Consider the following 17693-nt stretch of genomic DNA (forward strand, 5'->3'; position numbering starts at 1 on the left):
TCCGCCCCTTACCCGAGGGGAGCAGCCTCAGTGGCCCAGATTGACCAGTTCGCCTACTATTGAGGCCCACATCCAGGACCCAGGTTGGCCCACTTATCATGGACCCGACCCCATCTATGACCTGCTGGAGCACATGAAGGAACTGATCCTGTGGAAAAATAAGCACAGAATCTCTACAACTTCTGGTGGCCTCGGGATAGCCAAGAAGAGTTTTGGTGAGGGTCCAGTGATGATGGTGTACCAGAAACCAGAGGCCTTGAACCAGACCGATGACTCATTGCAATGAACATTTGCAAGTAAAGCTGCCTGGGCTAAAGGGAATACCGTGTGACGCCCCACAGCTCCCAGTGCCGCTAAGATGAATGAACAGGTGTCGGAGAAGTGGGAAAGAGGAGCAAAGAGAACTTTTATTTGTCTTTTTGTTTTGTTATGGTTTTAATTTTTTAAATTTTCTTTTGGGGTGGGTGTTGGAAGAGTGAAGGGAAGATATAGAGGACTAGGAAATGGGCGGGATTGGGGTGTGTGATGTGAAATTCCAAAAAAAATCAATAGAGAAATTATTTAAAAAACCATCACATTGCCCATCAAAATACCAGCAAAATTCTTCAAAGACCTCAAAAGAAGGGTACTCAACTTCATTTGGAAAAGCACATAACCCAGGATAGCCAAAACAGTCCTGTACAATAAAAGAACTTCTGGAGGCATCACAATCCCTGACTTCAAACTCTACTACAGAGCTACAGTACTGAAAACAGCCTGGTACTGGCATAAGAACAGACAGGAGGACCAATGGAACAGAATAGAAGACCCAGATATCAATCCACACATCTTTGAACACCTGATATTTGATAAAGAAGCAAAAAATATCAAATGGAAAAAAGAAAGCATATTTAACAAGTGGTGCTGGCATAACTGGATATCAACATGTAGAAAAATGAAAATAGACCCATATCTGTCACCATGCACAAAACTCAAGTCCAAATGGACCAAAGACCTCAACATAAAGCCAGCCACACTGAACCTTGTAGAAGAGAAAGTGGGAAGTACACTTGAATGCATTGGCACAGGAGACCACTTCCTAAATAGAACCCCAGCAGCATGGACACTGAGAGAAACAATAAATAAATGGGACCTCCTGAAACTGAAAAGCTTCTGTAAAGCAAAGGACATGGTCAATAAGACAAAACGACAGCCTACAGAATGGGAAAAGATCTTCACTAACCCCCACATCAGACAGAGTTCTGATCTCCACAATATACAAAGAACTCAAGAAATTTGACACCGAAAGATCACATAATCCAATAAAAAAATGGAGTACAGACCTAAACAGAGAACTCTCAACAGAGGAATCTAAAATGGCTGAAAGACACTAAAGAAAATGTTCAACATCCTTAGTCATCAGAGAAATGCAAATCAAAACAACTCTGAGATTCCATCTTACACCTGTAAGAATGGCCAAGATCAAAAACACTGATGACAACTTATGCTGGAGAGGTTGTGGGGAAAAGGGAACACTCCTCCATTGCTGGTGGGAATGTAACCTGGTACAGCCCCTTTGGATGTCAGTGTGACGATTTCTCAGAAAATTAGGAAACAACCTTCGTCAAGACCCAGTAATACCACTTTTGGGTATATATCCAAAGGATGCTCAATCGTGCCACAAGGACAAGTGCTCAACTATGTTCGTAGCAGCATTGTTTGTCATAGTCAGAACCCGGAAACAACGTAAATGCTCCGCGATTGAAGAATGGATAAGGAAAATGTGGTACATTTACACAATGGAGTACTACACAGCAGAAAAAAATAACGACAGCTTGAATTTTGCAGGAAAATGGATGAAATTAGAAAACATTATTTTGAGTGATGTAACCCAGACACAGAAAGACAATTATCACATGTACTCACTCATAGGTGGTTTTTAAACATAAAGCAAAGAAAGCCAGCCGACAAACCACAATTCCAGAGAACGTAGACAACAATGAGGACACTAAGAGAGACTTACATAGATCTAATCTACATGGGAAGTAGAAAAAGACAAGCTCTCCTGAGTAAATTGGGAGCATGGGGACCTTGGTTGAAGGTTGAGGAGAAGGGGAGAGGCAGGGAGGGGAACAGAGAAAAATGTGGAGCTCAATAAGAATCAATTAAAAAAAATGCCTGACAATCTAGCCCTTGGTACTGGCAGAGAAAGTACTGAAAAAACCCATCACATTATTATTAATTGTACATATGTGTATGTGTGTATGTGGACCTGTGGTGGTGACATGGTGCACATGTGGAGGCCAGGAGACAACTTTCAAGAGTCATTTTTTTCTATCTGCTGTGAATGCTGGGGATGATCTCATTAGGCTTGTTCATCAAAGGCTGTACCCACTGACCCATCTTACCAGTCCTTCGTTTTTTAGGGAAAGTAGGAGGCAGGGGAAGCTCACACTGTAACTCAGACTAGAGCAGAGAGCGGTCCTGTTGTCTCTCCTTCAAGGGTGCTTGGATTATAGGTGTATTCCACTGGCCTGGTTTCACATTTTTGTCAGATTCAAAAGAAGCTCTGGACAAATGGCTATCTGTGGTGCCTATGAGCATCCCCCCAAGTCCATGCTGGCCTCCAAGCTCTCTGTCAACATCACAGATGCCGGTTACAGTGTCCACGCGGGTCCCCAGGCTCTCTCAACATCACAGATACTGGTTACAGTGTCCGCACTGGTCCCCAGGCTCTCTCAACATCACAGATACCGGTTACAGTGTCCATGCTGGTCCCCAGGCTCTCTGTCAACATCACAGATAACGGTTACAGTGTCCATGCTGGCTAACTGGCTCTTCTCACTCTGCCTCCTACCCTAAACTACTCCGCTCATGGACTTCCCTCCCACAGCTTTTCACCTCCTACAGCCCTGCCATTTCAGCCATGCACTCCCTTGGTCCCTCTTCTGTTGTCCTTCTCGTTTGGTTCCTCTTTTCTTGCCCATCTTGGTCTCCTTTGCTCCCCCTTTCTTCTCTTTCTTTCACTGCCTTTCAGCTCTCTTCTCATGGCTAAGTCCAGTCTGTGGGCCATGTTCAATCTACTACTTTCTCTGCCTGTTCCAGACACTTCCAGATGCCTCTGGCTGTACTCGCTCTCATATATAAAATGCAATCCTTCCCCTCAGCGGTGCTTGGCAGAGGGCAATGCCCTCAGTTTAGACAGTTTTTCCTTTTCAATATGGAATGCTTAATGAGTTTTCAGATCATCCTTGCTTGCAGGGGCCATCTTCTCTGTCTCGTTCTAATTTTAGTACAAGTACTGCTGAAACAAGAAACAGATCTGTGTGTGTGTGTGTGTGTGTGTGTGTGCGCGCGCGCGCATGTGCTGATGTGCCCTCCAGTCCTCATTTGAGGACAAGGACACCAGAGAACAACAACGTGGGGGTGTCCTGCTCTGTCACTCTTGTTCTGGAGGCAGGGTCTCTCACTGAACCTGGAAAAAGTCTGGCAGTCAGCAAGTGTGAGAGATCCTTTCATCTCCGCCCCGTTCCAGTGCTCCATTCCAGTGCTGAGGTTACAGACAGACACTATTATATGTGTTTACGTGGGTGCCTGGGTTCTTAGCCTATGCAGCAAGTGTTCTTAGCCACGGGTCATTTCCTAATGCCATATTTCAAATTTTTAACTTTTTTTTTTATTTTATGTGTATGAATGTTTTACCAACATGTATGTCTGTGCTCCACATGCATGCCTGGTGCCCACAGAGACTAGAATTATATTTAGACTGTGATGAGCTGCTGTGTGGATGCTGGGAATCCAACTTGAGTCCTCTGGAAGAGCAGCCAGTGCTCTTACCTGCCGAGCCATCTCTCCAAACCCCCACTTCCATTTTGATTTCTAAATAGTATTTGCCAGAGGCAGGGTGTACAAATCATCCTGAAACACCTTGCCGGGCCAGTAAGTAGGCAAGAGGGAATCAGAACACTTCTAGGAGCTATCCTAGCAGGACTGTGGATTCACAATACTTGATACAGAGAGGCACTGTGCTCTTCAGCTCACTAAGCCAGGATGGCCTTGAACTCACAGGCCTCCTCCCTCTACTTCTGGAGTGCCTGGGTGACAGCCACGTTCCACCACATCCAGTTTATGTGATGCTAGGGATGGACACAGGGTCATCACTTTTTTCTTTTCTTTATTTTTTCCTTTGTTTGAGACAGGGTCTCATGTAGCTCAGACTGACCTTTATTGTGTAGTCAAGGATGACCTTGAGGTTTTTATCTTCCTGCATCTATCTCCCAAATGTTAGGAATACCTGTGTACACCATAATGCCCAGTTCATACATATAGTGCAAAAGGTAGACCCCAAGGCTTGGCATGTGCTAGGCAAGCACTCTTATCACCTGAGCTACATCCTCATTTCCTCATCTTTTCTTTGCAAAATTAGTATGATTTGTTTTGTATGTCTCTGTCTCTGTCTTTGTCTCTCCCCCCCCCCCCTTAGTCCTAGCTGACCTGGAGCTCCCTGTAGACCGAGCTGGCCTTGGCTGGCCTTGGCTTTGCAGAAAGCAGTCTGCCTCTGTCTCCCCATTGGTGGGATTAAGAGCATGCATCACCATGCATGGCCCCAAAATGAATATATTTAATGAACTTGAGGGAATGGGAGCTTGAAGCTAAGCATTCAAAAAAAGATATACAAAGCTGGCATTATATACATATATAAAAAGATATAGTCTCTTTCCTGCTGCTTTTTTGGAGAATTGGGCTGGTCCTTGCCTTTCTTCCTCTTGCGCGCGCACACACACACACATACAATTGATAAATAAGTGTAATTTATAAATTTATAAATAAAGAAAGGATGTGAGTCTCTAAGACCATGTTTTCTTCCAGCCCTAAATTAAAAATAATGTCTTTGTGGGGCTGGAGTTAAGAGCACTTTCTGCTCTTGTACAGGACTCAGGTTAGATTCCCAGAACCCAAAGGGTAGCTCTCACAACGTTTCTAACCCTAGCTTCAGGGAATCTAATGTCTTCTGGATTCTACATCACTGCACGCACATGGCGTCCATGCATATACACAGGCAAAACTCTCATATAAAAATAATCTTAAAAAATTAAAATTGTCTCTGTCACAGAGCAGAGACAATGAAACAAGGCATCTAGCTTTTGGCTCAGATCTTCTGCGTCCCAGAAAAAGACCCCTGCACCCATATCACAGCTAAACTTACATTTGATCTAGGCTTTTCTCACAGATTTCTGTAAGGGGCTATACTCATGGTGAAGAGAAATTAGACCTCAAAATTGGCCAAAATACAAAAGGAAAATATTTTTAAAGACAGGGTCTGTAGTCTAGGTTGAACTTGAACCTGATCTATGGGTGAGGATGACTTTGAACTCCTGATTCTCTGCCTCAACTTTCCAAGTGATGGGACACTGACATTGGATACCATTCCCATAGCCCCTCACTGGGGGATTCTACACCTTGAACTTTATCACCTACCCCTACCTTTAAAAGATATCATCCAAACTTTGAAAGGGTTTTGGGAATTATATGATAGTACAAGGTTAACGTCAATTTTCTGATCTTGAAGGTTGTTTGCTGATTATATGGAAAAGTATTCTAATATTTAGGAAATGGCTGAGCCTGATAGCACCTAACTGCATTAGTGTGTAGGAGGCTGAGGCAAGAGAATTACCATAACTCAAGAGCAGCCTAGATTACATAGCAAGAGCCAGTCTCAAAAAACCCAAAGCAGGGCTGGGGCTGTAGCTCAGTGGGTTAGAGTACTCACCTAGCATGCATAAAGCCTGAGGCTCCATCTCCATCAGCAGAACCGGTGATATGATGCACGCCTGTCATCCCAGCCTGGGAGACATGAGATTCTGTCTCAGAAAAAGCAAACGAAACAACAAAACAAGAATAAAGAAGCTAATGTACAGCCCCACGAGGGCAATGTGTGTATCGTGGTAGACCAAGTGTATATTCAGAGAGGTAGAGGCAAGGGGACCGTAGTGAGGCAGAACGGGAAGGATTACATAATTACCTTGAATCAGTTATCCTTGGAGACAGTGAATAATGGCCAGAGTGGTGTCAAAGGCTGAGCAAGCGTTGTTCAGCAGATGTCCTTTCCAGTGTCCTCTGCAATCACTGTTGTTATGGTTGTTATGAGGCGTGGGTGAGTGAAGTGAGTGAAATACCCTCTTTTACAATTTCTAGATTTGTTTTTCTTTTCTTTTCTTTCTTTTCTTTGCTTTTCTTTCTTTCTTTTTTTTGGTTTTTGAGACAAGGTTTCCCTGTAGCTTTGGAGCCTGTCCTGGAACTAGCTCTTGTAGACCAGGCTGGCCTCGAACTCACAGAGATCCGCCTGCCTCTGCCTCAAGTGCTGGCAGTAAAAGCTGCTCCACCACACACAACCGGCATTTTAAACTCCTTTTTACCATTGTTGCTGAAACTGAACGGAAGTGCCTCCACATTGTTTCTGACAGCATTCATACTCAAGAAAAGTTACTAAAGCCAGGCCTGGTGACTCCTGCCAGCCGTGCTCACACTGGGAAACAGGAGTTCAAGGTCCTTGGCTGCATAGCCAGTTCAGTTCAGGGCTTCTTGAGAGCCTGTATCAAAAATCAAACCAAACAAAAACAGCAACAAAACAGAACTTGGGAGAGTAGCTGAGCACCTTCTCAGCAAAACAGAGGTCTATCCAAAGTCCTGTAATAGTAATAAATAATGATAAAGTGGGGGTATGGGAGCACCTGCCTGTAATCTCACACTTGCCAGGGTAAGGCAGCCGCCCCTGGACTACATAGCAAGACCCTGTTTCTAACCAACAAAAAATGATTCAAAGAATTGCTAATGCTTGTCTTATAATATTCATATTAGTTAATAGATCCCTAGGCTCTTGAGCGGTGCCTGGACCAAAATAATGCTACCTTCTGAATTTTGATCTCTCAATCAAAATTGTTTCTCTTGATATGGTCTCTTGTAGTCCAGGTTGACCTCAAATTTCCTATGTAGTTAACAGGTGACCTTGAACCTCCTGAGTGCTGATATTATAGGCACGTACCGTCATAATCCAGATTATATGGTGCTGGGGATCAATTTTAGGGCTTTATTTATTTATTTATTTATTTATTTATTTATTTTCCGAGACAGGGTTTCTCTGTGGGCTGTCCTAAAACTTGCTCTGTAGACCAGGCTGGCTTCAAACTCAGAGAGGTCTGCCTGTTTCTGCCTCCCAAGTACTGGGATTAAAGGTGTGTGCCACCACCACCACATGGTTCAAATTCAGGACTTTGTGTATGCTAGGCAAGTTCTACTAAGTGTCGTAGTTTTATTTGCTTGTGTATGTGTGTCTGAGTGTGTCACTGTGTGTTCGAGCAGAACAAACAAGTGTGTTGCTGGGTAGTGGCGCATGCCATTAATCGCAGCACTGGCGGATCTCTGTGAGTTCAAGATCAGCCTACAAGAGCTAGTTTCAGACAGGCTCCAAAGCAACACAGAGAAACCCTGTCTCGAAAAACAACAACAACAAAAAGGTTGTATGCATGGGTATCTCTCTTCTCACCTTATTCTCTTAAGGCAGGGTCTTTTAGTGGAACTAGTACTAAAGCGACAGTCAGTAAAGCCCCAGTCACTCTCATGTCTACACCACCCATATCACTGGGGTTACAGGAGTTCTAGACCTCGTTCATTTCCTTCCTTCCTTCCTTCCTTCCTTCCTGTTTGTTTGTTTGTTTTGTTTTGTTTTGAGACACAGTTTCCCTGTGTGGCTTTGGTGCCTGTCCTGGAATGGAACTAGCTCTCTTAGACTAAACTTGCCTTGAATTTACAGAGATCTGTCTGCCTCTGTTTTCTGCATACTGAGATTAAAGGTGGGAGCCACCACTGCGGGGCCCATTCATCTCTTTTATGTGGATACTGGGAACTTGAATTCTAACAGATCCTCATGTTTGCTAGGCAAGAGCTCTTGCGCAGCGAGCCATCTCCACAGCTTTTTCTGCCATCTTTCTTTCCTTTTTTTTTTTTTTTTTTGTTTTTTGAGACAAGGCTTCTCTTTGTAAGCACCTTGGCTGTCCTGGGACACCCTCTGTAGACCAGGCTGGCCTCGAACTTGCAGATCCCCCTATCTTTGCCTCCCCGAGTGCTGGGATTAAAGGCATGCGCTAACGCTGCCTGGCTTCTTGCTTCTTTTTTTTTTTTTTTTTCTTAATGTATCTCTTGCATGAATTAGTGACTAAAGATGTGGTCTTTAGTCTCCTCCACAACACCCTAATCCTTCTGGGCTGGTTCTGTGATCAAACCGTCTCCCCTTACCCTAGGATTGGTAAGTGTGATCAGGATGAATGTCCAGTAAACACAAAACCCTTGATTCAATTCTAGCACTCCATAGCTCTGGAAAGGTGGAGGACAAAGGATCAGAGAGGCTCAAGGTCATCCTCCGCTACAAAATGAGTTCGAGACTAGCCCGAGTCACACAAGTCTTCAAAAGAGACTGAAAAAAAAAGCGTAAAGCAGTCACTTGGCAACAGTCAAGTTCAGTTCTGTCGCGGCGTTGTTTACTTAAGCGCGCCTTTGTTCTGCAGCAGGCGCAGGCAGCAAATCTACAGCCCCGGCTTGTGACGGGGAGGAGCCGGGATGAGGCGGGACCCCCTTCTGGGGGCGGAGCCAGAACGCGGCAGAGGCGGAGCCAGAAGCTGCGGCGCCGCTGGGCCTGGACCGCCCAGGACGTCCCCGTTGCTACAGGCCCCACCTCCTGGGCGGGACGTGAACTCTGACTGGCAGATGTGGCTGAGAGGCGGTCTCTATTGGTTCGCCGTGCTGTCCGCTCGGCGGGCGGTGTCCGGACGCAGGTGCCGGCCGGAGCGGAGCAAGCAGCTGCTGACTGGCCGGGCCGGGCCGGGACCCGGGCCAGGGAGAACCGAGGGGCCTGCGCGGTCGCCCGGCCCGGCCGCGAATCAGGTAGGCACGGAACAGCGGGTCAGGCCCGAGTGCGCAGGCGGGTCCACTGATCCCGGGTTCGAGGCCCCGCCTCAGTACTCGGGTGGGACAGCTCGGTCTGTACTCTTGGCCTCAGTCCTGCTCAGGACGCAGGCACCTCAGTTTTCATGACGAGGTTGGTGAGAGATCTCGGTGTCTCGGCACGCAGTAAGAACCTCCGTGAGCCTCGATTTTCCCATCTGTGAAAAGTGGGTCATCCCAGAACCAAGCTGATTTAGGAGATGGCTGATGAAAGCGCTTGGCATACAGTAGGTGGTCAATAAGTGGCTAATGTCACTCTGTAACCCTCTTCATAAGGATTCTGGCTGGGTAATAATTAACATGATAAAGAGTTGGGCGCTTCACAAAAAGCAACTCAGAGTGCACTGTACTGAAAATGTTGTTTTTCAAACGCTAGTCAGGGACTGCCAAGATGGCTCAGCTGGTCAAGGTGCTTGCCCGAGTTCTGCCTCGAGGTCTCATGGCCAAAGAAAAAACTGATTTCAGAAAGTTGTTGTTTGAACTCCATAGGCCCATCCTTGCATGAGTACACCCGCATGCGTGTGCACAAACACACACACAAAATAAATAGAATCGAAGACAGTTTTTAAAAACTCTGTAGTCAGAGTTTATGTGGTTAGTGGGAAACATACTGGGTGAAAATACTAAAAATAATTCCTCTCGTCCAAATGAGCAAATTGAGGCTCAGTGAAGTTAAGGCTGTTGCCCCAGGCCATACAGCAAACAAGATGCAGTGCTTCTGGGATTAAAATTTAGTTTCTGGACTGGGGATGTAGTTCAGTACTTTCCTAACATGTACTCGGCCCTGGGTTCAATCCTCAGTACTGACACACACACACACACACACACACCAAAATAAAAAAAGAGACAGATGGGCCCAGAAAAACAAATTAACTTGAATCAGGACATACAGCATCAGTGACAGAGCCAGGATAAAGTGCCTAGGTCATATGGCCCATGGTGGCACAAGTCAGTTTTCTCAGGAACTTTGGAGGCTGAGGCAGGAAGAGTTCAAGGCCTGACTGAGTTTCTTAGTACAACCCTGGTTTTGTTTAGTGCTTTTTTTGAAAAAACTTATTTTTAATTTTTATTTTATCTTATTTTTGAGACAAGGATTTACTATGTAGCCTTGTCCTGGAACTCTACATGGAGACTAGGCTAACTATGAATTAATAGAAATTCAACTGCCTATGCGTCCGAAGTGCTGGGACTAATTGTATGTGCCACAATGCCTAGCCATTTTGTAAATTTATGTATATGTTCCTGTATGAATTTATGTCTATTATGTAAGAGCCCTCAGAGGCCAGAAGAGGGTGTTGGATCCCCTGGAACTGGAATTACAGGCAGTTGTGAGCCACCTTGTAGGTACTGGGAACCAAAACCAAACTTGTCCTCTGCGAGGGCAGCAAGTGCTTTCAACTGCAGACGCATCTCACAAGCCCCACGAGACTTTAAAATATTTGTTCATTTATTTGTTTTGTTTATATATGAGTTTGCGAGCCCTCACCTGCCACGGCTCATGTAGAGATCACAAGACACCTTTTGGGAGTCAACTTTTTTTCTTCTCCTACCGTGTGGGTTCCGGGGATTAAACCCAGCTCCTCAGGCTTGGCGGTGGCAAGCCCTTTACCCAAGGAGCCATCTCACCAGTCTTTAAGATAAAATTTAAAAAAAAAAAATTCAAAGAAAGCCCTGGAAGATGGGCACGGTGGCACATGGCTACATTCTGTGCAGGCACGCAGGAGAGTGTGCAGGGCTGCTGCAAGTGAGTGCAGCCAGGCACAGGGCCAGAGAGTGAGTCTGTGAGTCTCTAGTTGGAGAAAAGATGCTGCAGTGTAGCTCAGTGACTTACTTAACATGTTTGATGTTCTGGGTTCAATCTCCGTCATTATGGGTGCGGGACTCATGAAGCTCATTACCTTTTCCTGAGAATCTATAGGCAGATTATGGTTGCTGAGGGAGGGAGAGACATTCTCTTCAGTGATGTGACCACGGGTAATGTCCCCACTCCTGAAGTAAACCCTTACCCATGCTCCTGTTGACTCACTTTTTTCCAAAAAAGTAAAGAATCTGAGTGTGACGATGCATGCCAGTCATCCCAGCACACAGGAGGCTGAGGCAGGAAAATCACCAGAAATTCAAGGCCAGTGTAATTGCTATGTAATGAAACGCTGTCTCAAAAGCAAAACAAAGGAACAAAAACTAGGGGTTTGGAGAGTTGGTTAAAAATACTTGCTAAACTGAACGATATGATTCAGACCTTTAATCCTAGCACTCATGAGTCCGAGGCAAGCTGATCGCTATGAGTTCGAGGCTAGCCTGGTCTACAGAGGGAGTTCCAGAACTGTTACAGAGAGAAGCCCTGTCTCAAAAAACAAACAAACAAACAAAAAAACCCTCAAACAACAAAAACAAAAAAGAACCCTTGCTGCTCTTGCAGAGAACCTGGGATAAGTTCCCAGGGCCTTCATGATGGCTAAGAGCAATGTGTAACTCCAGTTCTAGGGAATTCAGTTTCCTCTCCTCTTCAAGCACCTACTGGACACACATAGTGTACTTACGTGCATGCAGGCCAAAACTCATACATGTAAAATAAAATTAATAAAACAATTAATAAAATTAATAAATAAAATTAAACAAGTCAGCCACAACAGAAAAGACCTAGTATCTCTTGTAGACCAGACAACTCACTGTACAGTTTAAGTTCAAATCCTGGCTCTGCCTCTTGCTAGCCGTGTGACCTTCTGAACTTTGGCCTCTTCTGCAATCAGTGAGACTAATTACTGGGCTTATGGTTTTGTTGTGCAGACCTGACGATTAGCCCTAGAACTGTTTCCCCTCTGAGGGCAGGCTAGCCTCTGGGGCTCATCTAACTGATTCTTCTGATCTGTTTCAGAGTAGGAACTGAGCTATGACTGCAGCAATACCACGTGCGGTCACCGTGCTAGATCTGGGTCTGGGTGTGGGGACAGCGGGACAAATGCCTGGCACAGTCCCTCTTTCTAGAGTTCACTGAAGACAGGCGTCTCAGGTCCATTAACAGGGACCTCATGCCACACGGGTCTGAGATAGGTACTCCAAGGATGTGACCTTTGTTTGAAGTTCAAATGTGGGCAGGTAGCTTGGCAGTCTAATATTGTGTGTATTGTGTATTTTTGAGACAGGGTCTCCTATAGCCCAGGCTGGCCTCAAACTCAGTATATAGCTGAGAATGACCTTGAACTTCTAATTCTCCTGCATGCACACCCTGAGTGCTGGAGTGACAAGTGTGTACCCCATACTCATTTTTTTCTGTTTGTTTTTGGTTTTGTTTGTTGTTTTGTTTTTATTTTTTGAGACAGGGTTTCTCTGTAGCTTTTGGAGCCTGTCCTGGAACTAGCTTTTGTAGACCAGGCTGGCCTGGAACTCAACAGAGATCCGCCTGCCTCTGCCTCCCGAGTGCTGGGATTAAAGGCGTGCACCACCACTGTCCGGCCCATACTCAGTTTTGTAAGGCCATGGGGAGCAAAGCTAGTGCTCTGTGTATACTAGACAAGAACACTACCAACTGAGTCACAAACCCACCTTAGTATCCAGTGTTTAATACATTTTTGCTGATGTTACTTTTAAAAATTTATTACATTTTCTGTGTGTGTGCGCATGTGTGTATGAGTTTTCTTCCACCATGTGGGTTCTGGGAACAGAATTCAGGTCATCGGTGCCCTTATCTGCTGAGCTATTTACTTGCTAATTTTTGTTTTGATTTTTGAATCAAGGACTTTTGTAGCCCTACCTGATTTCCAGTTCTCTCTGTAGCCAAAATAAATGTGAACTCTTGATTCTCCTGCCTTGGTGTCTAGAGTGCTGAAATCACAGGCATGTGCTACCTTGCCCAGCATTGCTGTAACTATTTTGGCAATTTATGAACTGGTATGAGCAGATTTACTAGTATTGGTGGGTCTCCCCCAATAGCAGGCAGGATAGCAAACGACGATGGCTCTTATAATGTCTGTCATCTTCTAGCACTTGGAAGACAGAGGCAGAGGATCAGGAACTAGCTAGCCTGAGCTGTATAGTGAGACCCTGTCACCAAGAAGAGAGAGAGAGAGAGAGCAAGCGAGCATTGGGGTGTAGTTCAGCTGGTAGAGTGTTTGCCTAGTATACACAAAGCCCTGGGTTCCATCCCCAAAACTACATGTACCAAAAATGGTATTCCTGAAATGGCAGTGTTTGAAAGGTGAAGGAATGAAGATCAAGAGTTCAAGGTCAGGGCTGCAAGGATGGCTCAGCGTTAAGAGCACTGGCTGCTCTTCCAGAGGACCTGGATTCAATTCCCAGCAACCACATGGCAGCTCAGTTCCAGGGGGTCTGATGCCCTCTTCTTGCCTCACAGGTACCAAGCTGTACAGGTGGTTCGAAGATACACGTGCAGACAAAATGCCTATACACATAAAATAAAATACAGATAATAAAACTTAAAAACATTAAAAATGATAGTTCTTTCATTAGATAGTGAATTTTAGGCCCGCCTTGAAACCCTGTCTCAGAAAGAAAGAAAAGAAAGGATAAAAAGAAAAAGAATGGAAGGAAAGGGAGAAAAATATAAAACAAATCATCATAAGTCGAGGTGGACTTTTTTCAGCATGCATTCTCAGAGGGCCCAGCACTTCCCCACCGATCTCTCAACTGTATATTGAGGTTGACGGAACATGAGCGTCCACAACCAGGCCGGCCTGGCTGATGCCCTGTGTCTGTTATCTCTGGTTCTCAGCCTTCCTCCTGCCTGTGTCTGACTGGGTTGATACTTGCTTATCTGACCTACGATGGCTCAGCTGTGGAAGCCGAGGAGGTCACGCTAGATTTTCAGCTGAGCTCTTCAGGGAAGAGCTGATCTGTCAGCTGACTGGCTGGGTGGAAAAACTCAGTTCATAATTTACGTTCCACGTCTTTGGGTCTCCAGTGTTCACTGGAGGACTGGTAAGAGCTGACTTGGGGCCAGGGTGGCCCTATCAGTTGGACCTTAGAAATATTGTTAGGGTTGCTGTGGTCTCTGGGTTTCACTCTTTGAGACAAGAGTCCTGGGTGTTGGGCAGATTGAAACCAGTGATCTTTGGTTCTGGATTGATGTCTAAGGAGCCTTCTGTTACTTTCAGGGATTTCTCAGAAGAGTCAGGTGTGATGCAGAGCTGAGGCTTAAGTTTAAGGTCTGCCTGGGCTACCGAGCAAGCTCCAGGCAGAGTCAGCCTGGGCGGCCTGGTGATACTCTAGCTAAATTAAAACGTTGCTACAGGGTAGCGAGAAACCTCATAGAGGCCTGAGTTTGAGTCCCAAAGCCGACCTGGTAGGCGAGAACTGACGCTGGCACTCGGTGAGCATCTCCTCTCTCCTCCATAAAGGAATGTAGTATAAAATTAACAACAAAAAAATTGAAAATCAAAAAGGAAAAGTTTTAAAGTGTTGGGGGGTTGTGGGGAGCTGGAAGTATAGCTTGGTAGCAGGGCGATTGCCTGGTAAGGCTGTCTCTAAGTTCATGTCCTGCTATGAGAAAGGAAAAACATTCTTCGAGAAAGTCACCCAGATTGGAAAGCTGGAGAAGAGGACAGGACTGCGCAGGGTTCCCTTTGCCTCATCGGACCCGAGGCCGAGGGCAGAATTCCACCAAAGTCATGTAGAGCAGACTTCCGAATGGCTACCTGAGGTATTCAGTATTTCCTGCATCCTCTTCTTGGGAACTGAGGACAGAGCGACTGGTCTTCTGGAGACACAAACATGTGTCATTTCCTTGATGAATTGAGGTCTCTAAGAGTGCACAGTCTGACAGAGGCCATGAGTCACAAGGGGCCTGAGTGACTCACCATTCTGGTGCAGTGCAAAACATTAAGTTTCATGTTCTCTCTCTCTCTCTCTCTCTCTCTCTCTCTCTCTCTCTCTCTCTCTCTCCTCTCTCTCTCTCTCTCTCGTCCCAGGCCCTCACTGGATTCCAGGCAGGTATTCTACCTCTGAGTCATACTCTCAGCCTCTTTAGATGCATTCTGCTTTCATTGAAGACAGCTTAATATGTTTTTAGCCAGTGTCAAGGATTTGGTTTTAGCTAGAACAGCACAATTCTGGCTGTGGAAAAAACTGACCCGGCACCCAGTAGGTGTGCAGCTGCTTTCAGTTGCCTTTCCTATGTGACATGGAGGTTGATTTGCAGGATTTGGAAGTGGGGCCATGCCTGGCTTTTCCTGGAAGACTGAGAGAAAACCCAACCAAACCCTAGCTGTCCTCCAAGCCTGGGCTAAATTGTGTATGCCACCTTGTAAAGTTTTTAGTATTTAAAGTATTTTAGATGCAAACAGATTCAGAGAGGCAAGTCTTAGAGCCCTGGCCTGGTGTCATTTCTGTTGCACTGATAAAATACCACGACAAAAGCAATTTAGGGGGGAAGAAAGGATTTATTCTAGGTCACAATTCCAGGTTACAAGCCGTCATTTCAGGGAAGTCACAGCAGCAGGAGCTGGAGGGAATTTGTCTTATCACGTTTATAATCAGGAGCAGAGAGCCTGGAGTGCACCAGGCTGGTACCCAGCTCACTCGCCCTCTTCTTTCGGTTCAGTGTGTGACCCACTTACATTCAGGGTGGGTTCCCACCTCAGCTAACCAATTAAATACCTAGGGCTAGGGCGGTGGTGACACACACCTTTAATCCCAGCGCTTGGGAGGCAGAGCCAAGTGGATCTCTGTGAGTTTGAGGCCAGCCTGGTCTACATAGTTCCAGGACAGCCAGGTGTACACAGTGAAAGCATGTCTCAGAAAAACCCTAAATAAAGCTGGGTGGTGGTGGTGCATGCTTTTAATCCCAACACTTGGGAGGCAGAGGCAGGCAGATCTCTGTGAGTTCAAGGCCAGTCAGGTCTATATAGTAAGTTCTAGGACAGCCAGGTCTACACAGAGAAACTTCATCAAAAAAATAAATAAATAAAGAGTGAACGAGGAAAATACCTAGGTAAGAGGAACTCCAGATGATGACCTGAGATCAACTCCCAGGAGCTGTCCTCTGACCTCTACACACATGCTGTGGCACATGTATGCCCACATACATAAACATACACAAAACAAAATATAATTTAAAAAGAAAAAGAAATCACTCAAAAGCACAACCACAGCCCAATCTGTAGGCGGAGGCCGCTTGTTCGTTCCTGGCTTCTCAGACCCGAAATAATTACACAAAACTGTATTAATTAAAGCACTTCTTGGGCAATCACTTAAGTGTATTTCTAACTAGCTCTGATATCCTAAACTAACCTATCTCCATTAATCTGTGCATCACCACAAGGTCATGGCTGCTGGCAGAGCTTCAGTACATCTGTTTCCTGTGGTGGCTCCGTGGCTTCTTTCTGACTCCACCTACTCTCTCTCTATATTTCTTTTAGCCTGGCTATATTCTGTTAAGCCATTGGCTGAAAGCAGCTTCTTTATTAGGCAGTAAAAGCAACACATATACAGAAGGACTTCCCACATCATTTCACCTTTTATATTCAAATAGAAAGGAAGGTTTTAACTTTAACATAGTAAAATTCATATAACAAAACAAGTATTAAGCTAGAATTACAGTTACTATATTTACAATATTATAATAATATATAAATTTAATTGTAAATATATTTATATATTATTACAGTATTGTAAATATAGTAACAATCTAGTCTAGACAACTCCTCATGAGAGCCCCTTCCCAATACCACATCCCAACCTGGTCTAGACAACTCCTCATGAGAGCCCCTTTCCAGGTGATTCTTGATTGTGTCAGTTTGACAACAAATAACCATCACAACAAGATGGGGCTCGAGCCAGGCATAGTCTAAAATCTAGCACTCAGAAGGCTTAGACCTTAAGTTCCAGGCTAGCATGACTGGCTGCACAAATAGAAGGACTTTACACCCTCAGAGCCCACGTCAAGACGGGCGCCATGAGCCTTCCATGTAATCCCAGTCCTCGTACAGGACAGGAGAGTCTCTGGAAGCAGGGGGTCAGCTGGCCTAGTGTGTACAGCAGAAAACAGGAGACTCTTTCAAACAAGGTGTTCTCAGACCTCTGACCTCTACTCATGTCCCTTGGTGCACACTCACTTGCTCTCACACACACAAGCATACATACCTCAGAAAAGAAGAGGGAACCCAACAGTTATTGCGACTCACTAATTTTGCCTTTGATCTCTCTGCTGGCCTCCCTCCAGGCTCTTGGGACCATGGGCCTCAGGCCCTGAGGACAGGAGGCGCCTTGTGGCCATGACGACAGGTGACTGCTGCCACCTCCCTGGCTCCCTATGCGACTGCTCTGGCAGCCCTGCCTTCTCCAAGGTTGTGGAGGCCACAGGCCTTGGACCACCCCAGTATGTGGCACAGGTGACCTCAAGGGATGGCCGGCTGCTTTCAACTGTCATCCGGGCTTTGGACACACCGAGGTGAGTATTGATCATTAGTACCCTGACTTCTGTTCATTTCTCTCTGGGGTGAGTGATTGTCTCCTCGTCTGAGGTCAGGGGTCCTGTCACTGAGAGAGCCAAAGGGATGGACATGCCAGAGAAAAGAAGCCAAATACTGAGACGGAGAGATGGAGTTGGAGAGATGGCTCAGTGGTTAAAGACCACTTGCTGCTCTTGCAGAGGACCAGAGTTCAGTTCCCGCACCAACAATGGACAGTTCAGAGCTATCTGAAACTCCAGCTCCAGGGGAATCCTATACTCTCTTCTGGCTTCCTTGGGAACTCCCTCCTCA

General features: G+C 45.6%; 1 protein-coding gene and 1 non-coding gene across 6 annotated transcripts in view; one reads left to right on the top strand and one right to left on the bottom strand.

The window, feature by feature from the left end:
• Positions 1-3193: 3193 nt before the first annotated feature.
• On the bottom strand, positions 3194-3296 carry LOC125397646 (U6 spliceosomal RNA). The gene has a single exon (XR_007231121.1). It is a non-coding gene; the product is annotated as a U6 spliceosomal RNA (small nuclear RNA).
• Positions 3297-8760: 5464 nt separating this feature from the next.
• Positions 8761-17693, top strand: part of Marchf2 (membrane associated ring-CH-type finger 2) — a 31064-nt gene continuing 22131 nt past the window's right edge. For 2 of the 5 annotated variants that reach the window (XM_048430067.3, XM_085692396.2), the window contains exons 1-2: positions 9062-9203; positions 17153-17380. In XM_048430067.3, coding sequence (XP_048286024.3) covers positions 9184-9203; positions 17153-17380 — 248 coding nt within the window. In that variant the 5' untranslated portion in view covers positions 9062-9183. Of the gene's footprint in view, positions 8917-9057; positions 9204-17152; positions 17381-17693 lie in introns of those variants that run through there. The other 3 variants (XM_048430069.3, XM_085692395.2, XM_048430068.3) reach the window with 3 other exon arrangements.

Source organism: Myodes glareolus, chromosome 8, assembly GCF_982192425.1.
Source record: "Myodes glareolus chromosome 8, mMyoGla1.1, whole genome shotgun sequence".
Lineage (NCBI taxonomy): Eukaryota > Metazoa > Chordata > Mammalia > Rodentia > Cricetidae > Myodes > Myodes glareolus.